The following is a 26,738-nucleotide window of genomic DNA, read 5'->3' as shown; positions in this document are numbered from 1 at the left end:
TTGGAGAGTTTCTGTGACTATAGAGATCTTGCTATTTTGTTTGCAATGAGAGAAGAATTACTAATAGGTTTTTCTATTACTGAGCTATGCCACTTCAAAGATCAATTACATGGTTTATTCCAGTGCTTGTCTAGAGAGGAAAGCTCTATTCAGAAGCTGAGATTTCTGCATTTACTTGGACACACATTTTGGTTCCCTATACAATCCCAGCTCTCTCTATTGCACACTCCCTATTAGCTAATTACCACTCCCTATTCCCCTGGACTCTATTTGGAAATTATTAAATTAATTAACTAATTAATAAATACGGGAAAGTTCGGATGGTGACTTGGTTGTGTTTGGGTTAGAGAAGGCAAATGCTTGCCCTTAGCTTAGCTTCCCTTTCACCAGACACTGGTGGTAGCTACCTGTAAAGAGCCGTGGCTTCTTGGTTTAATCACATGAAAACACCATTGCCCAAATTAGATGTGAGAATGCCAGGCAGTTTAGTGTGAATACCCCAATAAGCAACGAACCAGGGCTGTATTTTGTCCCCCCATCATCTTTCTTTAATATCTATCTGAAATTGTAGCAGCCAAATTAAAAGGGAATTTTTACACACATACACACCCAAACTCAAGGATACATTTTTACCATTGCTTTATGCAGATAATGAAGCAATCTTTTCACTTTCTCTGATCAGTCTAAGGAGGAGTCTCTGGGATGTGGTGGCCCCTTAAAGGGAGGAAAGCCTACAATGATTTATTCCAAAATTAAAATTATGGTATTTTCAAGGGGACTATAGTGCCACCTAGCAGTTCGAAAGCACGTAAAAATGCAAGTAGACAAATAGGGACCGCTACGGTGGGAAGGTAACAGCGTTCCATGCTCCTTTGGCGTCTAGTCATGCCGGCCACATGACCACGGAGACGTCCTCGGACAAGCGCTGGCTCTTTGGCTTTGAAACGGAGATGAGCACCGGCCCCTAGAGTTGGAAACGACTAGCACGTATGTGCGGGGAAACCTTTACCTTTACCTTATAGTGCCACAAATTCCACTGACAGAGTGATAACAAAAGGCACACTCCTGCCTTTAAATTGTGATGTGTTGTATTCCAGGGTTCTATATTAAAACTATCTCTGACAAAGGGAATAGTGCTGCCAAGACAATATTGGGCCTTTGGTAGATGCTGTCTGGTTCCCTTGTATCTGTTTAAAGCTAAACTTGTGTTACAGATGCTTTACCACTCACAATTTGTAAATATAACACCCTTGAACTCTTATATCACTCTTATATCAACCATTCCCAGGGTTGCCCAACATTCTTTGACCTCCCCCCATACCAGTTGGCAGAGACAGGGCTTAATACTCTTTCTGAAGGCCAAAAAAGTGGGGACCCACCTCTCCTTGGTGGTGGAGGTAGAAATGTTTCAAAGGGTGGGGGCAATGGTAGAAAAGGCTCCCATCCTGCATCCTGCCAGGCCAAATTCTTTAACAGACAGGATCTACAACATGCCGTCCAGGTACTAACTGGGTAAGAGAAGATGAAAAATCCCTTTTGAAGGATCAGAACTCAACTGTTATGAATAGAGTGGCTAAATTTTTGTTGGTTGCTGTCTCAGTGAGAAGGAAAATACTGTTTTGACCCTGATGTTGCTGATATTTTATTACCAATTCTCTTTTTCTCTCTAGCTTTATCCACATTTTTTTGTTTTTAGGCTTTCAAATTTCTTTCTTTCTTTCTTTCTTTCTTTCTTTCTTTCTTTCTTTCTTTCTTTCTTTCTTTCTTTCTTTCTTTCTTTCTATCTTATCTTATCTTATCTTATCTTATCTTATCTTATCTTATCTTATCTTATCTTATCTTATCTTATCATTTTATGGCTTTTAATTTGTTTTTCTGTTTGTTGGTCACAGAGCGTATTTGTTACTAAACAGAAAACCTTTTGATTTTTCTTTTTCATCACAGCTACCGTCATTACATCTATTTGGGGGACACTTCCCCAAACTAAAAAAACAACAACATGCATAATAGTCTCCTGGCACTGTACACACATGAATGAGAAGAATAATTTGGCAACAGTGTTATGAATGCTGGTCTGTGACCATAATAAAAATTGATTGATTGATTGATTAAACAGTGTTATGAGGCTGTAATATGAAGCAATGTGAAAGCAGTCTTGCTAGATCAAACTAAAAATTTATCTAGTCTGCAAAACTAACAAATGTGATATAAAAGAATATGGTTGGGGTTTATGAAAGATGCTTCATGTACAGTTTTATTATTTCATGGCAAAGCATATTCAAGGTTTATTGGTGCTATACATATGTTGCAAACCTCTACAGTTCATATGTCTATAAAGTATAAAGATGTGTTGAAGGTATTTGCTCCTGTGCAATGCAGCCCATTCAGAAACAACTTTCCAGAGACTGACCTACAAACTAAGATTATAAAATATAAACAAGCTCATTTTTATAGAATCTTCTCAGGAGTAAAAATCAATTCACAAAAAATAGATATATTATTCAGAAATATCTATAGATAAAGCATGGATCATCCCTTGGGGCATGGTGTTAATATGTTTGAAAAATTTCGCGGGCTTTTAAATGTGCAGGCAGAAAGGATAACAGCTTTAACAAGAATTTTAAAAGTAGCAGCTAAGAAGTTGGGATATACAGAACTTCGTATTACTCACTCAAGATATAGAAAGTTGGTGCTCCTGAGGAAATGAAGCCTTTTTCAACCCTAAATGCTATCTTTAAGAAACTCAGAGCCAATAAAAAAATAAAGATTACAAGGAGAGGAAAAATCAATGTACTATTCTTTGAAGGCAGTTCAAATGATTGCTCTGGGCATCTTGAAAAACTGGGTGCCATCTGCCAAGAATAGCTATTTATCAGTTTGACTTTGTCATGGCTCTACTGATGAAAAAAGATGGCAGAAAAAATATGGCCCTTAGAATGGAAAGTAAAAAAGGTTGTGCGTAATTAGGCACAATATAGGAGGTTGTTCAAAATCAATCCTCTTCCATTTAAAAATTAACAATATTTACTGGCACGAGCTTATTAAATGCATGAAGTGTTAACCTGAATTACAGGTATATGTATAGGTTGCTACTGTAAGCTTTGAGGGAAACTGTAAATTTTGAAGGCAGCTGCTAGTGCTCAGGATTATGCTGGGGATTACATCATTTAGTCCACTGGGGCGTGGCATTCCCTTTGTCTCTTTAGGTTTGGAAATTGGCTTTTAAAGCAAAGTAATTTTTAACAGTAAATTTGGCTGAACTGGTTTAGACTCAATATAGTGGTTTACCTGGGGAAAGGCATAGAAAGGGTTAGATTACAGCTGCTGTGTCATACTACAGTTTATCCCAACAGGAATACTGGCTACCTACTTCACAAAACTGTTATTAATAGTGTTATCTATTCTGAGGTTGTTGCTCTGAAGTTCCTAGGCTGTTATTAATAATGTTATCCATCCTGAGGTTGTTGTTTTGAAGTTCCTGTTTCAATTGTTTCCTCCAGGCCAAATGCTGATGCCTCTTGCTGTGCAAAGTTTTGATGTCAGTGATTGTGTGCAGGGATGGTAAAAACAACAGCCAAGATGGTGGCTGAATTGCCATGACCACCATCCCAGCAGACGACCCTCCTGTACCTCTTACCTCAAGGCTGGGTGCAGCTGGTCCTCTGGTTAAGCAGCCGTGGTAGTTATAATGAGGGTTTAAGGGATGGAGCTATGTCACTTTCATCTCTTCTACCTTGCCTAAAATAACTCGTGGAATTCAGGTGTGGTGGAAGACTATAACCACTCTTAGACTATAACCACCTTCTGGGCATAGAAAATAGAGTGGGAATGGGGAGACGAGAGAACCACCTTGCAACCAGTTTGGACTGGGAATTGTTCCAGGTTGGACCTCTCAGTAATGGAGAAGAGTTAGTGATATGCTTACTTCCCCAGCTAATGCACACCTGAGGTGGAGAAATGCTGTCGTCTGGTACAAGCCAGGATTCCCAGTTCAGATGTCATGAGGAGCACTTCTTTTCTTAGTTCAATATGAAATGAATGTGAATGGGGCATGTTCACTATCACCTTGCTTGTTCTTTTTAGTAAAATATTGCCATCCTGTTCTCCTGTGCTGGGCTCTGCTTTTTTCCTGTGAGGTAAGACTCATTACAGTACACTGAAGGTGTCTGAATGGGATTGTAGTGTGAATATAGTTTCATGCAGTGGTTAGAAAAGAGGACAAGTGTGTCCTGATACTTGATATTCTCTTGCTGCAGCTTCCCAACGCACATTTATTTATTTCTTGTCAAACCAACCTGCTTCTTCACTCTCTTTTTTGTGTGTGTATTGATGTGATTTGGCATCATTTACTGATTTTTAGCTAGTGGGAACAATGAACAAACTTAAGCCAGGAAGTTTTTACGGTACAGATAGTCCTTGACTTACAACCACAACTGAGCCCAAAATTTCTTGTCAGTTTTGCCACATTTTACAACCTTTCTTGCCACAGTTGTTAAAAGAATCACTGCAGTGGTTAAGTTAGTAACAAGAATGTTAAGCGAATCTGGCTTCCCCATTGACTTTGCTTGTCAGAAGGTCACAAACAGGTGATCACATGACTCCAGGACTCTGCAACTGTCATAAATATGAACCAGTTGTCAAGTGTCCAAATTTTGATCATATGACCTTGGGGATGCCGCAGTGGTTGTAAGTGTGAAAAATGATCATAAATCACTTTTTACAGTGCTATTGTAACTTTGAACTTACAAATGGTCGTAAGTCAAGGGCTATCTGTACTTGCTTATAAGCTGCATAGTTCTAATCAGTGCTCTCTGTGTAATAGTTGATTTGGTCAATGAGCCATGGTGGTGCAGTGGTTAGAATGCAGTACTGCAGGCTACTTCTGCTGCCTGCCGGCTGCCAGCAGTTTGAGTCTCACCGACTCAAGGTTGACTCAGCCTTCCATCTGTCCAAAGTCGGTATAATGAGGACCCAGATTGTTGGGAGCAATATAAACTGGTTAGAGAGTGCTGTAAAGCACTATGAAGCAATAGATAAGTCTAAGTGCTATTGTTATTAGCAAAAATTTAAAACAACAATAGCAAAATAAAATCAAACAGATAAGATAAAATATCAGGCTAACAAAGCTAAACTAACTCACAAAAATGTGTCGTATACGACTATAATGGTGCATTAATTACCTGTGCAAGTGTAAATCTAAAATATTACAAACTATGAAGTAAAATATATATCATCTAAAAAAGATAATATGTGTTAACCCTAAAGTAATAAGTAAAACAAAAATGATTATTTTTGAAACCCATTATGTGTTTTTTTTGCAGCAACCTAGCATTTGGCAACTGCATAGGTGATAAATGGTTTCAAATCTTCTAGAAGGTGTTTCACATAGAAATTGTCTAGTCTTGTGGAAATTACATATTAGGAACAGAAGATAAGCAGACGTGATATCCTAAAAGAGTTTACAGTGTAGTAATACATGTGAAATGGTTTTAATCTTCTTGTCGCCACATTGGCAGGTATGCTCAGTTAATGGGGTTTTGGAGTATCTGCCTTGTAGCAGTGCAGATGGTAAGATGTTATGACTGACTTTGAAAAATGTTTTTCTCAGCTTGGGAAAAGTTAGATTTTGAAGATACCTTGTTACTTCCCAAGTGCCCTTATTCATCCAATTTGTGCTATGTTGGGACAGCAATTAACTTTAGTCTTAAATTCTGCTTCCCTTATTTTATTTTTTTGACCGAATAGTTGTTTGACTTGGTCATATCTTAAAGAAATTAGGAATGGCACAGAAATTCCATATAATACCTGTTCTGCTCTATGGCCTGTTTCCAGGGAAAAGAAAAATTGTCTATTAAAACTAAGGGGTTCAGTCTGAATTGGATTTTCAGCCAGTAGTTTATCATCCTCCTCCAAGGCCTTACCTGAATTGCAAGCTTTCCTGCCTCAAGCCTTAACTAGGTGTTTGCTGATCCTTTGGGTGTAGCAAGGACTGATCTCAAAAATTTTGTTTGCGCTGTTTCCAGTGCATCCTTCTATGCATAAATGCCTACTTGTGCCCCATATAGGATATAGGCCAGTGGTTTAGCTTGTACATATAAGAGCTAGCTGCACTATGTGATACTGGTGCACATTCCGGGTCCCTTTAGAGTGGAAAACTACCCCGAGGTATTTAAATGCAGTAGATTCCTCTAATTTGTGGTCCTCTCTCTCCAGGATTGTTAGGTGACCCTCTTAGCAAAATTTAGATTCATCAGAATTAAGAAACAGGGGATTTGGGCTGTAGTACCAAAATATTGCTGCTCTTGGTCGTTTTAGCCCTATAGGATTTAATTGTGGAACTATGGCACGGTTATCAGCATAGAGGGGTATGTGGATTCTGTGCCCTGCTAGTTTAGATCCATGGAAATGTGGATTATGACAAAGGTCCATGAATGAATTGATGTATAAGTTGAAAAGAGAGGGGGCAAGAATACATTCCTTTCCCACTCCTTTTTGAACACTTACTGTGCCAGAGAGAAAAGCTTGGAAATTGTATCTCGCTGTTAAGGTAGTATTAGAATACAATTTCTGTATCACAAAGAGGAGGCACCTATTAGTAGTTGTGGGGTTTTTTAAAATTTTTTTTTCCAAAAGAACATTCCTGGAAATTAATTCAAAGGCATGTTTAAAATCTAGAAAGTGAGGGAGGATTTCTTTGTGCAAGACAGTGGAACTCCAGAAAGTGGCCTTCTGTTGGCCTCCTTTCTCTGAATCCTGCCTGCTCACCTTGGAATGTGCCCTGTGTCTCTATCCAGTCTTGGAGCTTGTGATTTATAATGTTAACAATACTCAAAAGGCCGGCAGGCCTGTAATTGTATGGATTGTTCTTATCGCCCTTTTTAAAAAATAAATTGGGATTATTATTGCCAGCCCCCAATATTTTGGAACATAACCAGTCTGATCTATGAATGTAAATAGGGATGCTAACAGAGGTGCTTGCCAGCTGCGATTCTTTTTTAATTATTTCAAGCAAAACACAGCCAACACCTGGAGCCTTGTTCACCTTAGGATTCAGTCAGTTAGGTTATCTCTTGCACGGAGACAGGAGGCCAATTATGAACCTGATCTAGATCAATCTCATTCTCATTTAGGTTACTAGCAGGATCCATGTATAACCCTCTGAAATACTCCTCCCAGGGTTGAATTGGTACTTGATTGAGGGGGTGTAGGCTAAGAGTTTTCCTAATCCTATGGTAGTTTGTCAGAAGAGGGAAGAATCCTTCTTCTTGATTGATTGCAGGTTTCTTTCAGGTAACTTTCATTGCCCATCTTTTCTTTTGCTTTAGGAGGGTCTTGCATTGTGCCTTTAAATTTTATAGGAAAAGTACTTGGTCTTCAGAAGGAAAATGTTTCTTCTTTCTATACATTTAATGATATGATCTTTTCAGTTGCTCACAGTCCTGATCAAAACATTTTTTTAATGTTTTAAACCCCAGTTAATGGAGTGTTGCTTTGTTTCTTTGATAAAAGCAGATTTCAGGTTAAAAATTCATATATCATATCATATAAATCGGTATGGGTTTTGAGACTTGATGTCTAACAGGCATACACACATTTCTAAAGTTTCTCGGGCTGCCAAGCTGTCTAGCAGATGCTTTTGCATTACTTTCATCCCATTTAATTTGTACCTCTTTGTGTTGTTGATTTCCAGAATTGGGGTATAGACTGCTTCTGTTTTTAATGATTCCCAGAGGGGCATCATAGTTAGTAATAGGGGATGGTGATCGCTCTCTAATCAGGGATTTACCTCCATGCACCATAGGACATTTAGGAGAGCATGCATTGAGATTCAGCAATCAATTATTTTTCTTCTGTCTCCCTCATCCCCCCCCCACCTCCCCACTTCTGCTGGATGATTCTCATCTCTGGAGCCATCAAGTATGCCCAGCTCCAAACATTTGGTCATTTGCCTAACAAATAATCCTGCCCAATTAGATTTTAATTTTTTTAAAATTTTCTAGTGTATAGGGGTCTCTCTAGTGTGTCCTCTAGCGTGTCCTCCTCATGAAAGATGATAAATTGATGGAGTAGTCATTTTCTCACTCCAATGAACATTATCAAAGCCCATTAATTATTCCTGGAAGAATTGTGTATGCATTCCCCATTTCTACTATTATAAGTTCTCTAACAAGACTTAGGTTGGGAAAAGACAGACAGGAGAAGACAGCTTCTGCAAGGCAGTGCCTAACAAGTGCGGCATCCCTGGCACCAGAACCAGAGCTTTACTCCTCCTCCTCCTCCTCCTCCTCCTCCTCCTCCTCCTCCTCCTCCTCCTCCTCCTCCTCCTCCTCCTCCTCCTCCTCCTCCTCTTCTTCTTCTTCTTCTTCTTCTTCTTCTTCTTCTTCTTCTTCTTCTTCTTCTTCTTCTTCTTCTTCTTCTTCTTCTTCTTCTTCTTCTCCTTCTCCTTCTCCTTCTCCTTCTCCTTCTCTGAGGCTCTTAGGAGAGATGATTTCCCGATTGACAAAGGGAGGACAGGAAGGGTAGTGGTTCCCTCTCCACCTGCCTACTCATTCTCCCTTTCCTCTGGGGACCACAACTTCTCCTGAGGCAGCACTGTGATGGAGATGGGGAAAGGGGAGAGAGAGCCCCTTGGCACTATTCTTGCCTCAGTCTTTCCAGTCTAATCTTTTGTGGATTCTCTGACGCTGAACAGGTAAGAGTAGGCAACCAATCCCAATTCATGCTAATTTAAAAGCTGGAAAAACTTTGGCTAGGGCAAGATGCTTTGTGAGCTTTATAATAGAGTAGAGATCAACCCTGACTAGAGGAGATCAACCCTGACTGCTCTTTAGAAGGCCACATCCTGAAGCTAAAACTCAAATACTTTGGCCACCTAATGAGAAGGAAGGACTCACTGGAGAAGAGCCTAATGCTGGGAAAGATTGAGGGCAATAGAAGAAGGGGACGACAGAGAATGAGGTGGCTGGATGGAGTCACTGAAGCAGTAGGCGTGAGCTTAAATGGACTCCAGAAGATGGTAGAGGACAGGAAGGCCTGGAGGAACATTGTCCATGGGGTTGCAATGGGTTGGACACGACTTCACAGCTAACAACAACAACAACAATATTTGTTATTTTTACAGAATATACCTCTCTCTCTTTTATTCGGTGAGATTTTCACAGTGGTAGCTCAAAGACTCAACATGGCAGAGATCAACTTTGGTATGCATTTTCTTTTGATGCCAGCATTTCCATGTTTGAACCTAAGAACTGATGTTTGAAGGAAGCCCACATACAGGGCATGAAGGTAGCTGCTGGTGCTCAGAATTATGCTGGGGTTTCCCCCACATACTCTAGATATTTAGGTCTGCATGTTAAATTGTATGTACTATCCTAAAGGGTTTTTAGAAGTAAATTGTGAATTAACATTGTAGTAAATAAAAAGATAAGTAGGTGAATTGGCTTAGATTCAAAATTCAGGAACTTTTTAAAGGCAGGTTAAGGTGGGGAAAATAGTCTGCAGACTTTGATATGGAATTCTGTAGGAGGAAGGAGAATTGGGTCATGTCTGAAAAATCCTGGTAAAATGGTGAGGTCAACTTTAGGGATTCTAGTGTTGTCAGGGAAACATTAGTAGATTCAGCCTGCAACCTTAATTCATTTAAGAACTCTGGGCTGGGGTCTGGTGGGCATAGACTCATGCAGGCATCTGTTGGGGTGGTCTATCTGATAGATCTTAGGTGAAAGTGCATGTGGACATGCAAAAGCATTTGTTGTAGATGTTTCAAGCTGTTTCAAAAATCAGGCCAACTGCAGCCAGAGTGAAATAATCATATCCTATATCCCCTTTATTCTATTTCTGTATTCTGCTATTAAAATATAAATATCAAAAGTTGTATTTTGAATACATTTTACTTTCATATCAAATATTTTTCCCCAAGGTACACATTTCTAAACATATGCTATTCTAAAAACATACAGTTTGTCTGCATTTTAATTTTTAATGGGCAGCCTTGCAAATCTAATAAATAAAAATCTGATAAGTCCTGAAAATGTGATAAAATGAAATGCTCAAGCATAGCTAGGGAATAAATGTAGGACCCAAAGGACTATCCTGATATAGAAAGAAAAAAATGCTAAAAATTGCCCTCTAAACCATAACATAATTTGTTTGCATATAGCATATTGGGTAAATATGGCCAATGGTAATTTATTCAACAAATATGGTTAAACAAACTATGACTTAGTAAACTATATGAACTCCATCTGAGTCAGGTGGTGTAACATTGCCAGATAACAATGTTCACTACAGGATCTGGAGATATTCAGGAAAATGAAAAATGGGATAGCACAGCTGTCTTTCCAATCACTGTATTTCTTTACCGTTATTGTAGTCTATCAACTGCTAGGTTTCTGTCTGGGAAATCGGAGATAAGGGGTTTCCATATATTATCCTTGATTCTTTTTTTCTTTTTTCTTTTTTTCTTTTTTTGCATTGCAAAAAAGATACAGATATGTCTTTGGAGAAGGCATTACTTGTGTTCACACAAATTCCTTGCCCATGGCTAACATAATCCCATTTTTCTTCTTGTCTGAGTTTGCAGGACATGTTGAACCACCAGTTAATCAGATTTTCCGGGTTCACACAACTTGATAGGCTAAAGTTTGATTTTTTTTATTAGATTACAGATCAATGTCTCATGCAAACACAACCCTTCTCTCTCCATCTAACAAACATGAAGAATTCCTGTAGTATCCCTTTCTCCTGTATAACAACCTGACTGAATTAGAAGAAAGCAATGAATTCATGCACTCTCTGCCACAGCTAAACATGTTGACACTCAGTAATTTCACATATATCAACTTAACATCTGTCGCCTGTGAAGGAATTCTCATGGTGTGTGCCAACCAGGCCTCAGCTTCAGAGGTGGCACATATTCTTCACACTGGTGACTGGCATGAAGATGATTTCAACAGCCTGCTGTGTTCTCCAAACAATGCCTCTGTAAACAATGATCAGCCAATTTCATTCTAATTTTGAAAATTTCAGGGTAATTAAAGCCAGGCAATGGCTTGCAAACACTTTAATTAAGTCTGATTGGGGAAGATGGAAGGGGAGCGAGGGAGTAAGGGATGATTGGCAAAGCCAGAAATAATACAGAGTTCCAAAATGAATATATAAACACTAATCACCTAACTACCAATGTAGCTTTTAGGCCGTATTTAGCCTGACCTGAACTACAGGTGGTCCTTGAGTTACAACCACAACTGGGACCAGAATTTCCATTGCTTTGCTATGGTTGTTATTAAGTGAGTTGCATCCAATTTTTCAATCTTTTTTCTTTGTGCTGTTAAGCAAATCACTGCTGCTATTGTTAAGTAATCGTGCAATTCTTAAGTGAATCTGGCTTCCCTCATTGACTTTGCTTGTCAGAAGCCAGCTGGGAAGGTTGCAAATGTCTATTTCATGACCCCAGAGCACTGCAACTGTCACAAATCCATGCCAGTTGCCAAGTGCCCAAACTTTCAATCGCATGACAATAGGGATGTTGTGTGGTCGTATGTGTGAGGACCGGCCATAAATAACTTCTTTCATTGCCATTGAACAGATGCTAAACAATGGTTCTAAGTTGAGCACTACCCGTAGAGCCACCGAAGCTGAACTCAAAGGACAGTTACAGAATTGCCAGATGGTTAACATTGGTCTCCAAACTTCTGACAGTTGATGCTTGTCTAAATTTCTGCCAAACAACGTGGGTCATTTTTCCCCCCCCATGAAAACAAGAGGGCTAGAAATAAGGATTCAAAATCCCCTGTGGAACTTTTCCTTTTTCTACCTGGGACACTGGGTGTGGCTGCTGAGGTGAAGGTTGAGCAGAAGGTCTGTGGCAAATGGAGCTTGTTCTCAGTTCCTTTATGATCCCTCATTCCAAATAAAGAACTAGAATTCGTGATCATATTGTGTGAAAATTTTATGCAACACTCTGCTGCTTTGATACTATGGGACTCCAAAATGTCAAAATAGCGAAGCGCACATAGAACAAAATTCATAGTTGTGCAGTAGGAAATTACAGGGTCGTTTCACTGTGCAGCTTTGTCCCCATCTTTCCTCTGGGAAATTCCTGCAGATCCAAGCTGACATTTGATTACCATTTTAAACTGAAAATGTTGGGGGTGAATTATTGGACCTACTGCTTGTAAAACAGGTATTTGACTTCTGATACAGGACAAAAACTAGAGCTGCATTGCTTTGTAAAGCAACAAATTCTTCTCTCTGGGTCGCAAAGAAGAATGCAACACAGATTACTTTTTAAATGAATTATGCTAATTAAGAGAAAAAGCTGGACATTGCTTTAATTTGATTAATTTATGGCAGCTGTAACATGATATATGCATTCTCTTGAAGATATATTTAAACAATAAAAACAGGAAAAGTAAGTATAATTTTCACTATTCAATGCTTTCCTTGACACAGATTTTGATCATTTGGCTGGCATATACTGCATACAATAGGTTTTTTTCCAGGAAATTTTTGCAGAAAGTTCAAAAAGTACTTTCTATTTCATTGATGAAAGCTTTTAAATCAGATTCTATGAAGTTACTTTACATTGGGTAAGATCACCTTTCCATTCAACTCAGTGGACCCTGATCTATTCAGAAATGTCTTTCTTCAGGGTATGCTTTTTCTACTCTTTCTGTCTCATTTTTTTATCTAAAAGTTTTAGAAGTATTAATTTTGATTTAGCCTGATTCTCAAAAAAATAAAATAAAATCTTGGAGTGTAATGGTTGCTATCTTTTCCCCCTTAGACAGATATTTAATAAAACTACTTTTATCATTCTAGTTTATGATAATCCATCCTGGGATCATGTCTTTTTATTCAACTATGCTTTAACCTCTAGTTATTTTGCAGGGGGAAAAAAGATAAAAGCATGGAATTATTAATACATTTACCAAAATGTAAGAAAAAATAAGTTATTTTTGTAAGTACATCTATAACAGCTAAAAATAAATGAGAGGGGGCTAGGTTGTGATTAAACTCAGAGATAAAATTTATATATCCTTCATCAGCTGCTTGCAAACATATTTTAGGAGCATTAACTTTGTTGATCTGTTTGGCAGCATTTATTCTGGCATAAGTTTTGGTAGCGTGTAAAATAATGTCCTCAGGCTGAATAGTTAAAGACAATTTAAATGTTAAAGCCTAACAATTCACTTTATATAATATTTAGTTAAAGACTAAATATATGCAAAACAAATCTAATAATCATTCATTAACAATCACTCTTAACCACTATAGATGATACTTTATGCATTTAATTATGGCTGTAAAGTCACAAAGGTTTATACCATAATAAATTTCTTATTTTTTAAAGTATCATTTTCCCATATATAAATATGTTCCAGCTATAAAAAATCATTTGCCTAACTGTTACATAGTGTGGAAAAAAAGTCTCATTTTTTACTTCTTAAATGAGACGTGTGTTTCAGTTCTCTTCCATTTTGCCCCTCCTTGCTAAATGGGAATGATAAGCTGTCACAGGCAGGCTGTCTATTCAGCACTTTTCTTATTAATAGTCAGAAATCATTTACTTGAAAGAAGTTCCCTCATTATCATTTACTCTTTTACAGTCTGAAGTGACACATAATTAGCAATAATTTTTAACTTCCCAGTTCCCCATAATTAGCAAGATTATGACTTCCCATATTCTTTAGTGGTTGTCCATCCAAGATCCATTACAAGGCACAAGCTTACTTAGTTTTTTTTGTTGTTGTTTTAAAAAATCATTCAAGGTCACTGTTTGCTTTGAGTCTGTATAAACCCAGAATGAAAAGTGGGAGGGAATGCTAAGATTATTGGCTGCAAATTCCCACCCATTTTATAATTTTGAAAATTCCTTTGCTTATAATTGTTCTTTCCACCAGGTCTATGTGGTAATCAAGTCACATTTATGATGTCATTTTTTGTCTGTCAGTCACATTTCATGTCCTGTTGGAGTCTCAGGCTTATGAAGTCCTTATGCAGCAGACAGGTTATACACTCAACTTTGGGATAACATCTATTTTTTAAAAAATAAAGACAAATATGGAATGGAACCTCAGACAGGCCTAATCAGAAGGAAGTCTTACTCAGTGGAAGGAGGCTTTTCCCTCTGTAATCAGTCTACCGTATTTTCCGGCGTATAAGACGACTGGGCGTATAAGACGACCCCCTACATTTCCTGTTAAATTATAGGGTTTGGGCTATACTCGCCGTATAAGACTACCCCTCTTCCAACGCACACCAAATAAAAATTAAAAAACATCAGATTTGATTTTAATATGGTAATTTTAATTCAAATGCTTATGACATGCAGGTGCTTAGTAGGAAAACTGTCACTTATAAACATAAGGCTGTTTGTCATCAAACATGTAAACATAAAACAGTGCAAGTGGATTAAACTAGAAGAAGAAGAAGAAGAAGAAGAAGAAGAAGAAGAAGAAGTTGTTGGAGGGGACCTTGGAGGTCATCTAGTCCAACCCCCTGCTAAGGCAGGAAACCCTATACCATTTCAGACAAATGGCTGTCCAGTCTCTTCTTAAAAACTTCCAGTGTTGGAGCATTCACCACTTCTGGAGGCAGGTTGTTCCACTGGTTAATTGTCCTAACTGTCAGGAAGTTTCTCCTTAGTTCTAGGTTGCTTCTCTCCTTGACTAGTTTCCATCCATTGCTTCTTGTCCTGCTTTCAGGTGCTTTGGAGAATAGCTTGGCTCCCTCTGCTTTGTGGCAGCCCCTGAGATATTGGAACACTGCTATCATGTCACCCCTCACCCTTCTCTTCGTTAAGCTACACATACCCAATTCCAGCAACCGTTCCCTATTTTCCTAATTCACTTTTTCTAATTCACTCTAAAGCTTTCCCTGCGCAGAGCCTTAAATAACACCAGCTGCCTGCAATTAGTGCAGGTTCGCATCCCACCAGGCTCAAGGTTGACTCAGCTTTCCATCCTTCCAAGGTAGGTAAAATGAGGACCCAGATTGTTGGGGGCAATAAGCTGACTTTGTAATAATACTGCTTGGGGTGTGTGAAAGCCCTAATAAACAGGCATATACACAGAATGAAGGCTATTGCTAAGCACATTGATTTGTGCTTTAAATTGTAAGCCACCCTGAGTCTTCGGAGAAGGGCAGGATATAAATGGGATTTTAAAAAAAAAGACCAAATGGGAGATCCGCTCCAGGTTTTCCAGCCAGCCCGCCCAGTTCCTGAGTCAAATGTGTCCTTAGAGCTAAGCCGCTGCTCTGGTTGCTGCCTTCCCCACCTGCCTTTCAAGTTGGGATATACTACAGCTGCTCTTCAACTTTAGAAGGAAAGACGCCCAGACCCCAGCCTGTAAAAAATCACAGACTGCAGCTTCTTCTCCAATTGGTCCCGCTTTCCCTGCGCAGACTAAATGGGAGATCCGCTCCAGGTTTTCCAGCCAGCCCTGTCCCTAAATTTTCAGCACCCGGTGTATAAGACGACCCCTGACTTTTGAGAAGATTTTCGTGGGTTAAAAAGTAGTCTTATACGCCGGAAACTACAGTACTTAGAAATTTAGCTTTAATTATACTGCACTGATGTGAATTCCACATATTCCACTTGTTTTTTAAACTGGTTTGCATGTAACATTTTTTTGCATTCTCAGGTAGGTAAAGATGTGAATAAAATTCTGGAAACATCAACAGCTTAAAGGGACAGTGAGGAGTAATATTAAAAAAAGTATTTCATTCAGAAGTAGGTCACTGGTCCATTTAACCTTTTGCCAACTTACAGTAGATGTGTATCAGCTTTCAATGTAGACAGATCTCATTCTACCTGAGAGGAGGAGCCAAGTTGGTGAGACAAGAGCAGCTCCTGAAATAAACTCTGGGCTTGTGACAGGCCTTATCCATCTGGCTTAATCCTACTCCACAAAAATGCCATCTAGAGAAAAGAACCAGACAAGCCCCACAAATGACACTGGGACCCATAAAACTAGCAGAGAAATAAAGAAACACAGAACCCAGCATTACATAAACAACAAAAAATCTGCCTGAGAACCCATTCACCTCCGAAGATTACAACAACACAGAATCCAGTCATAAGACAACCCGCCTCCCTGGCCCTTCAAAGGCCCAGCCCAAGTCTCTCCCCACTCCAAAAAGGGGTCTGTGACAACTTGCTGTGGCCAACTCACCACTGGACAACTTGCTGAGGGACAAGAGTTACACTAATATAAAAGAAATGGTGGAATACAATCATTAAAGAAAGGATGCAAAAGGAGGGATAGAATGAAATGTGAATGGCAAAAATTAAAATATTTTTAAATTTTTTTAAAAAATAATTAAATAGAATTGTAAAATTGTCCTGCAGCAAGCTGGCCATGGCAAGTTGTCCGGTAGTGAGTTGACCACGGCGAATTGGCTGTGGTGAGTTGGCCGCAGAAGGTTGGCTGTGGCAATTTGTCCCATTCCCCCCAGCAGGGAGATAACCCCTTCAGACAAGGGGTCTTGCATCTCCCTCCAACTACATCACTAAGCCTTTCCATGAAGTCTGCCTTCTGTCTGCAGAAATTTTGACCCTTATATTGCGACAGCTAAATGAAATTGCAGCCAAGGTGAGTGGCTACCAACAAGGCCTTGACTGCAAATTCCCCATAGAAACCTGGGAATTAATATCACAGCAGAAGCTGGCCACAGTCAGAATTCCGGCACTCTATTCCTCCAGGCATGCAGGAAATAGTGAATTTAGCCAACCATGCCATGTGCTACAGAAAAAGTGACTCCTCCTAGAAATCCATAGGAATGCCCACAGATAGAACAGCCTTTAGCTTATTGCAGACATGTCAAACACAAGGCCTGGGGGCCGGATCCGGCCCACGAAGTGGCTTCATGTGGCCTGCGAAGCCATCCTGGAAACAGTGAGGGAACAGCCCCCACTGCCTTGGCCCTGGCCCTGAGACCCTCCTTCTGCTAGAGACCTTCACATCTGTCCCACTCCTGCCCAGGCCCCCATAGGCAGCCTTGATGCAAAGATGTAGAGCTGGCCACGCCCACCCAGTAGGCCATATGCACTCTAGCCACACCCACCCAGTAGGCCACGCCCACCCTGGCCATACCCACCTGGCCTCCTGAGGGCAACCTCAATGCTGATGCGGCCCTCAATGAAATTGAGTTTGACACCCCTGGCTTATTGTGATCTCCCAATCTTAGATCCTAAACTGCCAAAGCAGAACAGTTGTCGTTCACTTGATTTTTCACTACCTACCCACTTTAAGAAACACAGAATGCATCTTTTAAAGTTTTTTTTCCCTCAGCCTTTTCTCTCTTCCAGATTCATTCAAATGAGCAAATTCCTAGGGCAGACTTATCACTTCCAAACTGTCAAGAGTCTTTAAGGAGACTTAGTTGGCAACCTCATCACTAGGAAAGTGACAAAAGGTCATGAACTTGCAGATAAGATCCATAAAAACACTCATTTCCAAAAGCAATAAATCTGCCAGACTTGACAGCAGCAAAGAGGTTAAGCAAACTTCAAAGGAGGAAGCTATAAACTCAGAACTCATTAATCTGAGGGGGAAAAAACCTTGCTGACATCAAAACAATCTTGATGTGCCCTCCCAGTGCTGGTCGTGATATGGAAGTCCAGCACAATTTAATTCATGTGCCCCTTTGAGTTGCTCAACCTCTAAACTATCTCATGTTATTGCCTCTCCTATGACCAAAACACATAGAAAGCTGTCAGCACATTACACTGATTCCCTCATCAATAACAGTGAAAGTGACACTGACAGTGACTCCTCTGGAAGTTTTACACCAGCAATACTCAAGAAACCTATGCAATCCCAAGCAGCTGTTACCCAAAGGAAACAGCTTGTAAATGTAACAAAGCTCAGCCAAGCAATACAGAAACCCAATCTGGAGATTTAAACTCATCTGCCTCCAAAACTAAGATGCCTCCCCTGGCCCATTGGAACCTGACTCTTAGGAGAAACAGTTCCCTTCATTTCCACTTAACAATGGATAACCTGCAAAGAACGCTTGGGATCCCCGCTTGCCAGTGATCCACATTTCACTGCTCATGTTGCACTGATTCTCCACCTGGACATATATTTGGAAGAGAAGAATGTGAAGCCAGTGGTGCCATTCCTCATCCCCCTCATAGGGAGACACAACTACAATAGCCTCAAGTGTCAACTAATATGAACCTTCTTCGCTTGCAAAAATCACCCACCAAGTGCACATTACCTCCGCTTGACATTTAAGCAGCATTTATTCACCAGCATAATGTCATCCTTTTAACCTGGAATGTGGCTGGGTGGTTTATATCCATCAGAGAACCTTGTTTTACTGATTTCTTCTCCCACCATGACATCAGACTGCTCCAATATGGCCACCTCATTAAGGCTATCAGATCTGAGAAAGGCATAAAGCAAGGCTGCACATTGGCTCCATTCCTATTCTATTTCTATATGTTGAACCATTTCCTCAACTTGACGTTTCACTCCGCCAAACTAGCTGTAAGACACATTTCTGTCTTATTCTAGGCAAGAACTCAAGTATAAGAAAACCAAGATTTGCCAAAAGTACTTTCCAAGAGGTCCAAGAATCAATGGAGGATATATGGCCATGAGATTGAGCAGGTGTACTGTTTTAAATATCTGGGAAATAGTCCTATATTCTGCCAACAGTAGAGAACCCCGTGAAAATGACATCACTGAAAATACACAGATGAGCTCATTTGCAATCCTTAAATTCTTTAAGATAGTGGCCTTCAAACCCCAAACTGTGTCTCTAATGCCACTCTGAGACTAAAACAGCCTTCATGAAAGTAGAAGCTAGAGTATAGGTGACAATACTCAACTATTGGTTCTGACTACCCTTTATTTACCTTGGCCTTGCTCCACTAGGAAGGGTGATTTTCAATTCACATGGAAAAAGACAGTGACAACTAAAATGTTATCCTTGGATTTTCTCCAGGCCTTCTATATGATTAGTAGGTGATATGTTTAGGTCACAGCACTCATTAAACAGTGTATAGCAGACACAGAGCACCAACTGGACCTGGCCAGGTCTCCAACCTTTACTGACAGTGAACCCAAGAGATAGTCTGTCTATGGCATACTTAACTAATCTTGAAGTACCTAACCACTTGAGGGCTTCCTCTGGCATGATGTCACATTTTTCTCTCAGCTGATCATTGAAGGCTGATACAGCAAGATTCCCTACTTCTGTCACTCTGGACACATAGAAGCAATAGAACATGTACCTCTCCAGTCCCTGTATTACAGAGACATTTGTATTAGCCTCATCGCATCCTTACTGTATAAAATACCCAAGGAGCACAGGACATTTTTGCACCTCCCTGCTGCTCTCCTACAATACCAACCATCCTATAACATACACTGTTGCCAGGTTCTGTACAGTAACACTTAAAAATCCATCAGATGATGGATGATCTGTGCTGCAGACCAGTTTTAATGAGCACCTAGAATGCTCATTAAATGCTGTATTATAATAGATTTAGTTTGTCATGCTCCTCTATACCCAATTACTGCTTCAACCACTCCTTTTATATTATTTTTAGGGTTTTGTTTTTATAATTTTTAGCTTTTTGTGTGTAATCTTTATTCTGTTGTATCTTTTATGCTTTTTAATTTCCTGTACACCACCCTTCTTATGCTGGTCTTTGACTGTAATAAAGGTTTGACTTCATTGGATTCATTCTTCCTGCTTGAAGAGAATAGAAATCAAGCACTCAGTTCAGCAGTGAATTCAGTCTGCTGAACATTTCCATTAGAAAAATATTCAGCAGATTAAATATGTTCCCAGTTTTATCTTCCTACCAAATCATATAGCAAGTTAAGGTCTACTTATAAACAGTTGTGTTAAATAATAATAATAATAATCAGAGATCCCTCCAGGATTGAGGAAACTATTTTCAGCAGATTCTACCCCACCACTTGTTACTTATTCCTGAAGGCTAAAAACTTGTTCTTTTTTTTTTGATTAACATAAATTCCTAGAGCCTCCCAGGTGTGATCTGCTTTATTTATTTCTAGCTTCCCTTATGTTCTTGTCTTACTATTTTCTTCCAGAGAATTTGCTCGCTGGAAAGTCAATAACTTGGCATTGGAAAGAAAAGAGTTCTTCAGTTTGCCTTTGCCTCTGGCTCCAGAATTCATCCGCAACATTCGTCTTCTGGGGCGCCGGCCCAGCCTTCAACAGATCACAGAGAACCTGATTAAAAAATATGGGACCCATTTCCTTCTCTCGGCAACTCTGGGCGGTAAGTACTGAGTTCATAAACTATAGATGCGAGCTGTATCAGCAAAGGTTATATTATATTAAGAGTATTTCCTGATGCTTTTACAGTGGACGAAGCCTAACTATAACAGTTACAGTTCAAATCATTTATTAAGATGAATATCATTTATTCCTTAAATAAGCTCAGGTGAGATAAAAAGACTCAATAGTAAGTGGCATGGAGTTATTTGCAAGCATTGGTGCATTATATGTGGATCTTCTGAACATGTGTTTGGAAGCAGAGTCAGTGCCTTAGGTGCGGTTTATTCTCAGATAATCGTGCACAGGGTTGCAACTATGCAGTTCAATCCAGTTTTAATAATTGTTATGCCATGCTAAAGCACAGATATGAAGAGACTCTGGGCACAATCAGAAAGATCAGTTGTCTAAATGGCAAGAATATATAAGGATTACATAGAAGCTGTAGTTCATAGTGATAGCCCATAGTGATAGTGCTTCTGCGCTACCTATTGCAGTGTCACATCCTGACAATATCTGTCATGATCACACACATGCTTTCCCCATCAGTGAACAGCACTTGTCTCCAGGAAAGATGTGTCATGGCTGTGTCTTCATAACATTTCCCTGCAACCTCCCTCTGTGAACCACAGTCTTCAGCCTCACAGCCATGTTGGCAAAGATTTTCATCACTGTCATCTTTCTAGAATCAGTTAGAGACAGAAGGATATGAAACATTAGTATATTCCAAGGCAACTCCAATTTCTATTACTGTCATCTCTTTAGAATTAGAGGCAGCAGGATATGCAATGTTACAATATTCATCTCAGGCAGCCTCCAATTGGTACCACAATACTATGTGCTCAAGAATGCCCCCTGCCATCAAGCTGACATGTCCCTTTTTCCAGCTCAAGAATAGCAATTCAACAGACCGCATGACAGTTATGGATAAACAGCCCCATGTTTCAAAGCTGTGGTTTGAATAAATGGTACTTCAGAAACTCTTTCTTCTGCTACTTTTTCCCATTCTCACCCCCAATAATTTGAGGAGAAGGACATTAGATTATTTAGGTGAGTGGGTTCTAGAATTTAAAATAATACTTGCAATGATCCATATATGGATTCCCCCATAGGTTCCTCTGTTCATTGGCGCTCAGAATGACTGTTTGTCACTCTAGATGGTCACTTTAAAGTCTTCATGGCTCCAACTGGAATGTGCATGACAACGTTGCCCAATATAAGTTAAGAGAAACTTGTTTTTTAATGTATTAAAAAAGGGGGGGAGCAGAATGAGTTTAAAACATTGAGCCACCTTGTATACATTGTAATTGAAAATAATACCATGAAGCCAGTTGGGTGACCTTGAGCCAGTCACTCATTCTCACCCATAGTAAGCAGGCAATAGCAATAGCACTTAGACTTATATACTGCATCATAGTGCTTTACAGCATTCTCTGGCTGGTTTACAATGTCAGCATATTGCCCCCAACATTCTGGGTCTTCATTTTGCTGACCTCAGAAGAATGGGAGGCTGAGTCAACCTTGAACCCTTTCAGGATTGAACTCCAGGTGGTGGGCAGAATTTTCCTACAATACTGCATTCTTATCACTGCATAGTCAGGGCTCTCTGGGAATGGCAAACCACTTTTGAAATCTTGCTACAAAAACTGCAGTTATTTCTCAAAACTGAGTGGAAGGCACTTGAGTGAGTGAGTGAGTGAGTGAGTGAGTGAGTGAGTGAGTGAGTGAATGAATGAATGAATGAATGATCCAGTACTTTATCCATATAACATTCACTTCTTTCAATAATACTTTTGGCCTTTGGGAGGATTTCCATAAATTTCTCTCCCCCTCTCCCCAATTGCTAATGTATAAAGAGCTAAAAAGAGAATTGTAACTTTGGACAAGATGTAGTTTTCTATCCAAAAATAGCTTTGAGGAGAGAGTTAAGATACATGACACTTCCTCAAAAGAAAAAGAATTAATTCTAGCTTCAGGCTGTGTATAACATGGTGGTCAAGAGAATTGCTGCAGAAAGCAGTAGGCGAAGCGGTTCACATCTTTCTCTAAGGATTTATCATACTAGGATTCATTGGTGTGGAGGATTTGTTATTGATTAAAGCCATAGTTCAAAGAAGAACTTAAAGCAGCAGTATGGATTTTGAAAAATCCATAAGTCACATCTAGTATTAGCAACACAACAAGCTTGCCAAGAGACTAAAGACAATTAGTGATATTTCACTAAGTGAGTGATTGCTTGGTTTAAATAATACCTTTCCCATTGCCAGATTAACATCATTTTTCCTCCTTTACTCACATTAACCATCCTTTTTAATGTTGTGATGTGCTAAAGATTTCAAGTACTGGGGCAACTGAGTTTTTGTGTGCCATGTAAAGTAATTCTCTAAGTTATTACTGGATCTGACTCTACTACTGTATGTAATAAGACATTTCACATAAGCACGAGATCTTAGAATCAGAATTGAGCTGGAAGGGACCTTTGGAGGTCTTCTAGTCCAACCCCCTGCTCAAGCAGGAGACCCTACCATTTCAGACAAGTGGCTGTCCAGCCTCTTCTTAAAAACCTCCAATGATAAAGCACTTCTGAAGGCAGGCTGTTCATATTTAAGGCTCATATTCAAGTGATCGTCCACTAGGATTCTATGGTCCCTCTCACAGTTAATGTTTTTGAGCCAGGTCTCTCCTGTATCTTTGGGTTTTCCTGACTAAGTATAATTTTAGTTACACTTTAGTTACTTCTCAATCAAAAATGATTGCAATAGACATTCTAATAGAGATGTTTGGGCTAATGCTAAAAGCTGCACCAGGTATTCTGTCCCTCAAAAGGGCTTCCTGTGGATTTAACATTGATCCATTTTTATTTGTAACTCCAAGGATTTTGGTCAAAGAAAGAAACTGCACTGTGATTGAATGTGATAATTGCAGAAGAGTCAGGATTTTTCAGCTCCATGAATGCTGTTCAAAGGTCCATTAGATGCTAATGTGTGATAGGAAAGTGTCAAATCAAGATAACTTGTATTGCTTGGAGTAGACACCAGATTCATTATAAAATAATCCTACATTTCTATCTCTATTGTTTGAAATATAATTTTAAAAAACAAAACTAACTTAACCAATCCTACATAAATTAAAATATATTAAACAAAAACAAAAATGTTAATTTCCCAATTTAAAATGTATGTGAAAAGACAGTAAAGAGATCCCTTTCTTAAGTTTTACTTCCTCAGAGAAAAAAAAAATCCTATACTATGGGGACAATCAGAGCTGGAGCTAGAGACAACAATCATAGGTAGATCAATCTCCTCCAAGCAACAAGCAGCCCCTCCCAATATCACCTTCCTGGTTTCCATGTGTTCATTGCTCTTTGTCCATTCTTGGGTCAGATTATCTTATACAAAGTGTACTGGGTTCAACACATTGTTGTTGTTAGTTGCGAAGTCGTGTCCGACCCATTGTGACCCCATGGACAACGTTCCTCCAGGCCTTCCTGTCATCTACCATCTTCTGGAGTCCATTTAAGCTTACGCCTACTGCTTCAGTGACTCCATCCAGCCACCTCATTCTCTGTCGACAACACATTATAGATCCCAATTCAAGATGATTAAGTATGGGGTGTGAAGTATGCTTACCAGAAGTTGTGTTATGAGTCTTATTAAATGGTGGTTTATGACTGATGAAGATGATGATGATAATAGTAAATAATTAATCTTGACCAAAGCTGTCCTACAAGGTATATACAGATAGTCCTCAATGTATGACCACAAATGAGCCCAAAATTTATGTTGCTAAGTGAGACATTTTTTGAGTTTTGCCCCATTTTATAATCTATTTTGCCATAGTTTTTAAGTGAATTATTGCAGTTGTTAAGTTAGTAACATAGTTGTTAAGTGAATCTGATTTACCCAATGATTTTGCTTGTCAGAAGATCGTAAAAGCTGATCACATGATCCGGTGACATTGCAACCATAATAAATATGAGTCAATTGCCAACTGTCTGAATTTTGATCAGATGGGCATGCTATAATGGTCGTAAGTGTGAAAACTGGTCATAAATCACTTTTTTCAATGATGTCATAACTTTAAACGGTCACTAAATGAACTGTTGTAAGTCAAACTGTTGTAAGTTGTAGGGTTTTTCCCCCCATTATTCTCTTTTGTGGTTAAATTTATCCATTACCTCAATGCTTCTGAATGCTGGTATTGAACCAACTCAGCATAAAGCCTCATGTCTTCACAGGGGAAGAATCCTTGACCATTTTTGTGGACAAACGGAAGCTCAGTCGGAAGGCAGAAGCTGGTAACCTATCAGGGAGCGGTGGAAATAACACCAACGTCTCCTTGGAAACACTGCATCAGTTGGCAGCCTCATACTTCATTGATCGGGAGAGCACCCTAAGACGTCTCCACCATATCCAGATAGCAACTGCTGCAATCAAGGTAAATCTAGAAGCACATACTGTAAATAAGGGTTATGTAGAGTACCCTTGAGAACGAGCTCTGTGCAAAACCATTTCTCTGAACAATAACTGAGAGCCTGAAGTCGCAAAATTGGGAATGATGATTAAAAAAAAGCAAGCGACCCATAGAAAAAGAAGTGTAGCTTTGCACCAGAGATGAAACTGTTAAAAATATGAATAACCTTTTACACTGGGCCACACTTAGCCTTTTGTTTTGTTTTTTTGTTTTCCTGGTACTGGGTATCCTCAGGCACGACAGAAAAGTGGGCATAACACTGAGAAATAGAAAGAATTTAAACTCAAATGAATACTCAAGAATTCCAAAACAGAATAATGTCAAAAGACAAGTACGCAGAGACCTAAAACGTGACTTTACTGTTGCATCTTTACTGCAAAATGAGGGGAAAAGAGATGAAAGGGCTGCCCAAGGGATGCATATATGTAAGTTGCCGACTGTCTGAGCCATAGACAAAGAAAAAGACTTGGATTTGGTAGAGCAGACAAATTCCATTCATTGGATTAGCTTAGAGCAATCACTATATATAAAGTTACTTAAGCTGAATTAGACTCTGGTTCCATCCATTTCCCACTTTTTCAGCCTTGCCAGCTAATCCCTTTTTCAACCCAATGTGCTAGGAAGGAGACAGTTTTAGTTTTGGACAGGAGCCTGCAGTATTTCTCCCAGAGTATTCTGTAACATTTGGATGCTGGTTACTTTACTTTTCCTTCTGCATTTGACAGAATACAATTTATACCCCTCCCCCACTCAACTTCTCTGTGTGCCTGGACTATAATTTTCAAGTTGCTTAATCAGAACTCCCATCCCTGAGATTTCCACAATTATAAACTCTTCATGTTAGTCATCTATTTCTATTCCTCCACCCACCCAAAGAATCAGGAGGAATATCAAGCAAGAGTCAGGCCTGTTGACTTTATGGTATTTATAGGGAAATGGTTTTGCTAATTATGCTGAATTTTGGAGAAGGAAGTACAGGTGGGGGAATCTTCTCTCTCAACAAGCCAATTATTATACGTTTCTTTTCTTTTTTTAGAGCAGTGCTGCCTCTTGCACTGTCACAAACTTGATGTACTTCACTCTTGCTTATACAACCAATTTTCCACCCTTGCAATTTCAAAGTACTTTCATATTTAATTTCATATGCATGAAGTGCTGTTTTTTTCCTCATTTTTTACTGCCATTTTTAAGTTTTGGGGTTGATATTTGTGCAAATGTTTCCTTCCTGTTCTGGCATTGTTAACATAAGGAATACTCTAGTGGAAATTTTTTTTTCTGCACAAGTCTCACTGAAACAATTCTAAGTTGTGCAGGAAAGGCTTATATTCTTGTGCAACTTTCTTGTTAGGAAAGAAAAATCTGAATCAGTCTTGATAGTGATAGAAACTGTCTCCTGTGTACCATTAATGGCCTCCAAAGCATGATGCTATCTTTATTTTATAGTGGCATTTTTTTTCTGGAAGTAAAATGTATAGAGTTATTTTGTGGGAAGACATTGCAATATTATTGAAATTGTGCCATTTATAGCTTAAATAGAGAGTAACCTCAAAATACATTTGAAGTTACTTTTAAAGATTTAAAATTATTCCAACCAATTATAGTGTAAGTACTATACACTGTTGTATTTTTATACTGCCTTTCTATATAAGCAGCCATGATGGTTTATATGTTGTCTGCCACCCAGAATCACTTCAGGTGAGATGGGTAGCCAAATAAATTTGACTAAATAAATGAATAAGAAATAAAAACAAAATAAACAGTATTAATAACATAAAAGCCAGTCAGAGAACTGTAATAAATATAAAAAACAGTAGAGCAATTTCAAAATAACAATAAAGCTTGTTATTTTGTTTTAATTATATTTCAGCATGACTCTATACCATGCCAGTTTACAAAGAAATATCTTCTTTCATTCATTTTCACACCTACTTCAATTTAGAGTGATTTCTAGTTCCGTGTATATCTCAATATCATATTTTATGATCTAAACTGTTTGGAAT

General features: G+C 39.0%; 1 protein-coding gene across 1 annotated transcript in view; it reads left to right on the top strand.

The window, feature by feature from the left end:
* BRINP2 (BMP/retinoic acid inducible neural specific 2) overlaps nt 1–26,738 on the top strand; it is a gene marked incomplete at both ends in the record, with an annotated part of 61,089 nt that overhangs the window by 10,780 nt on the left and 23,571 nt on the right. Inside the window, 2 exons of the mRNA XM_081324783.1 lie at nt 20,079–20,269; nt 24,503–24,702. Of these exons, the coding sequence (XP_081180909.1) occupies nt 20,079–20,269; nt 24,503–24,702 (391 nt within the window). The remainder of the gene's footprint in view (nt 1–20,078; nt 20,270–24,502; nt 24,703–26,738) is intronic.

This window comes from Vipera berus (assembly GCF_964194415.1).
Source record: "Vipera berus genome assembly, chromosome: 3".
Taxonomy (NCBI): Eukaryota; Metazoa; Chordata; class Lepidosauria; order Squamata; family Viperidae; genus Vipera; species Vipera berus.
The sequence above is the reverse complement of the archived record's forward strand: the minus strand, read 5'-3'. Positions and strand labels throughout refer to the sequence as shown.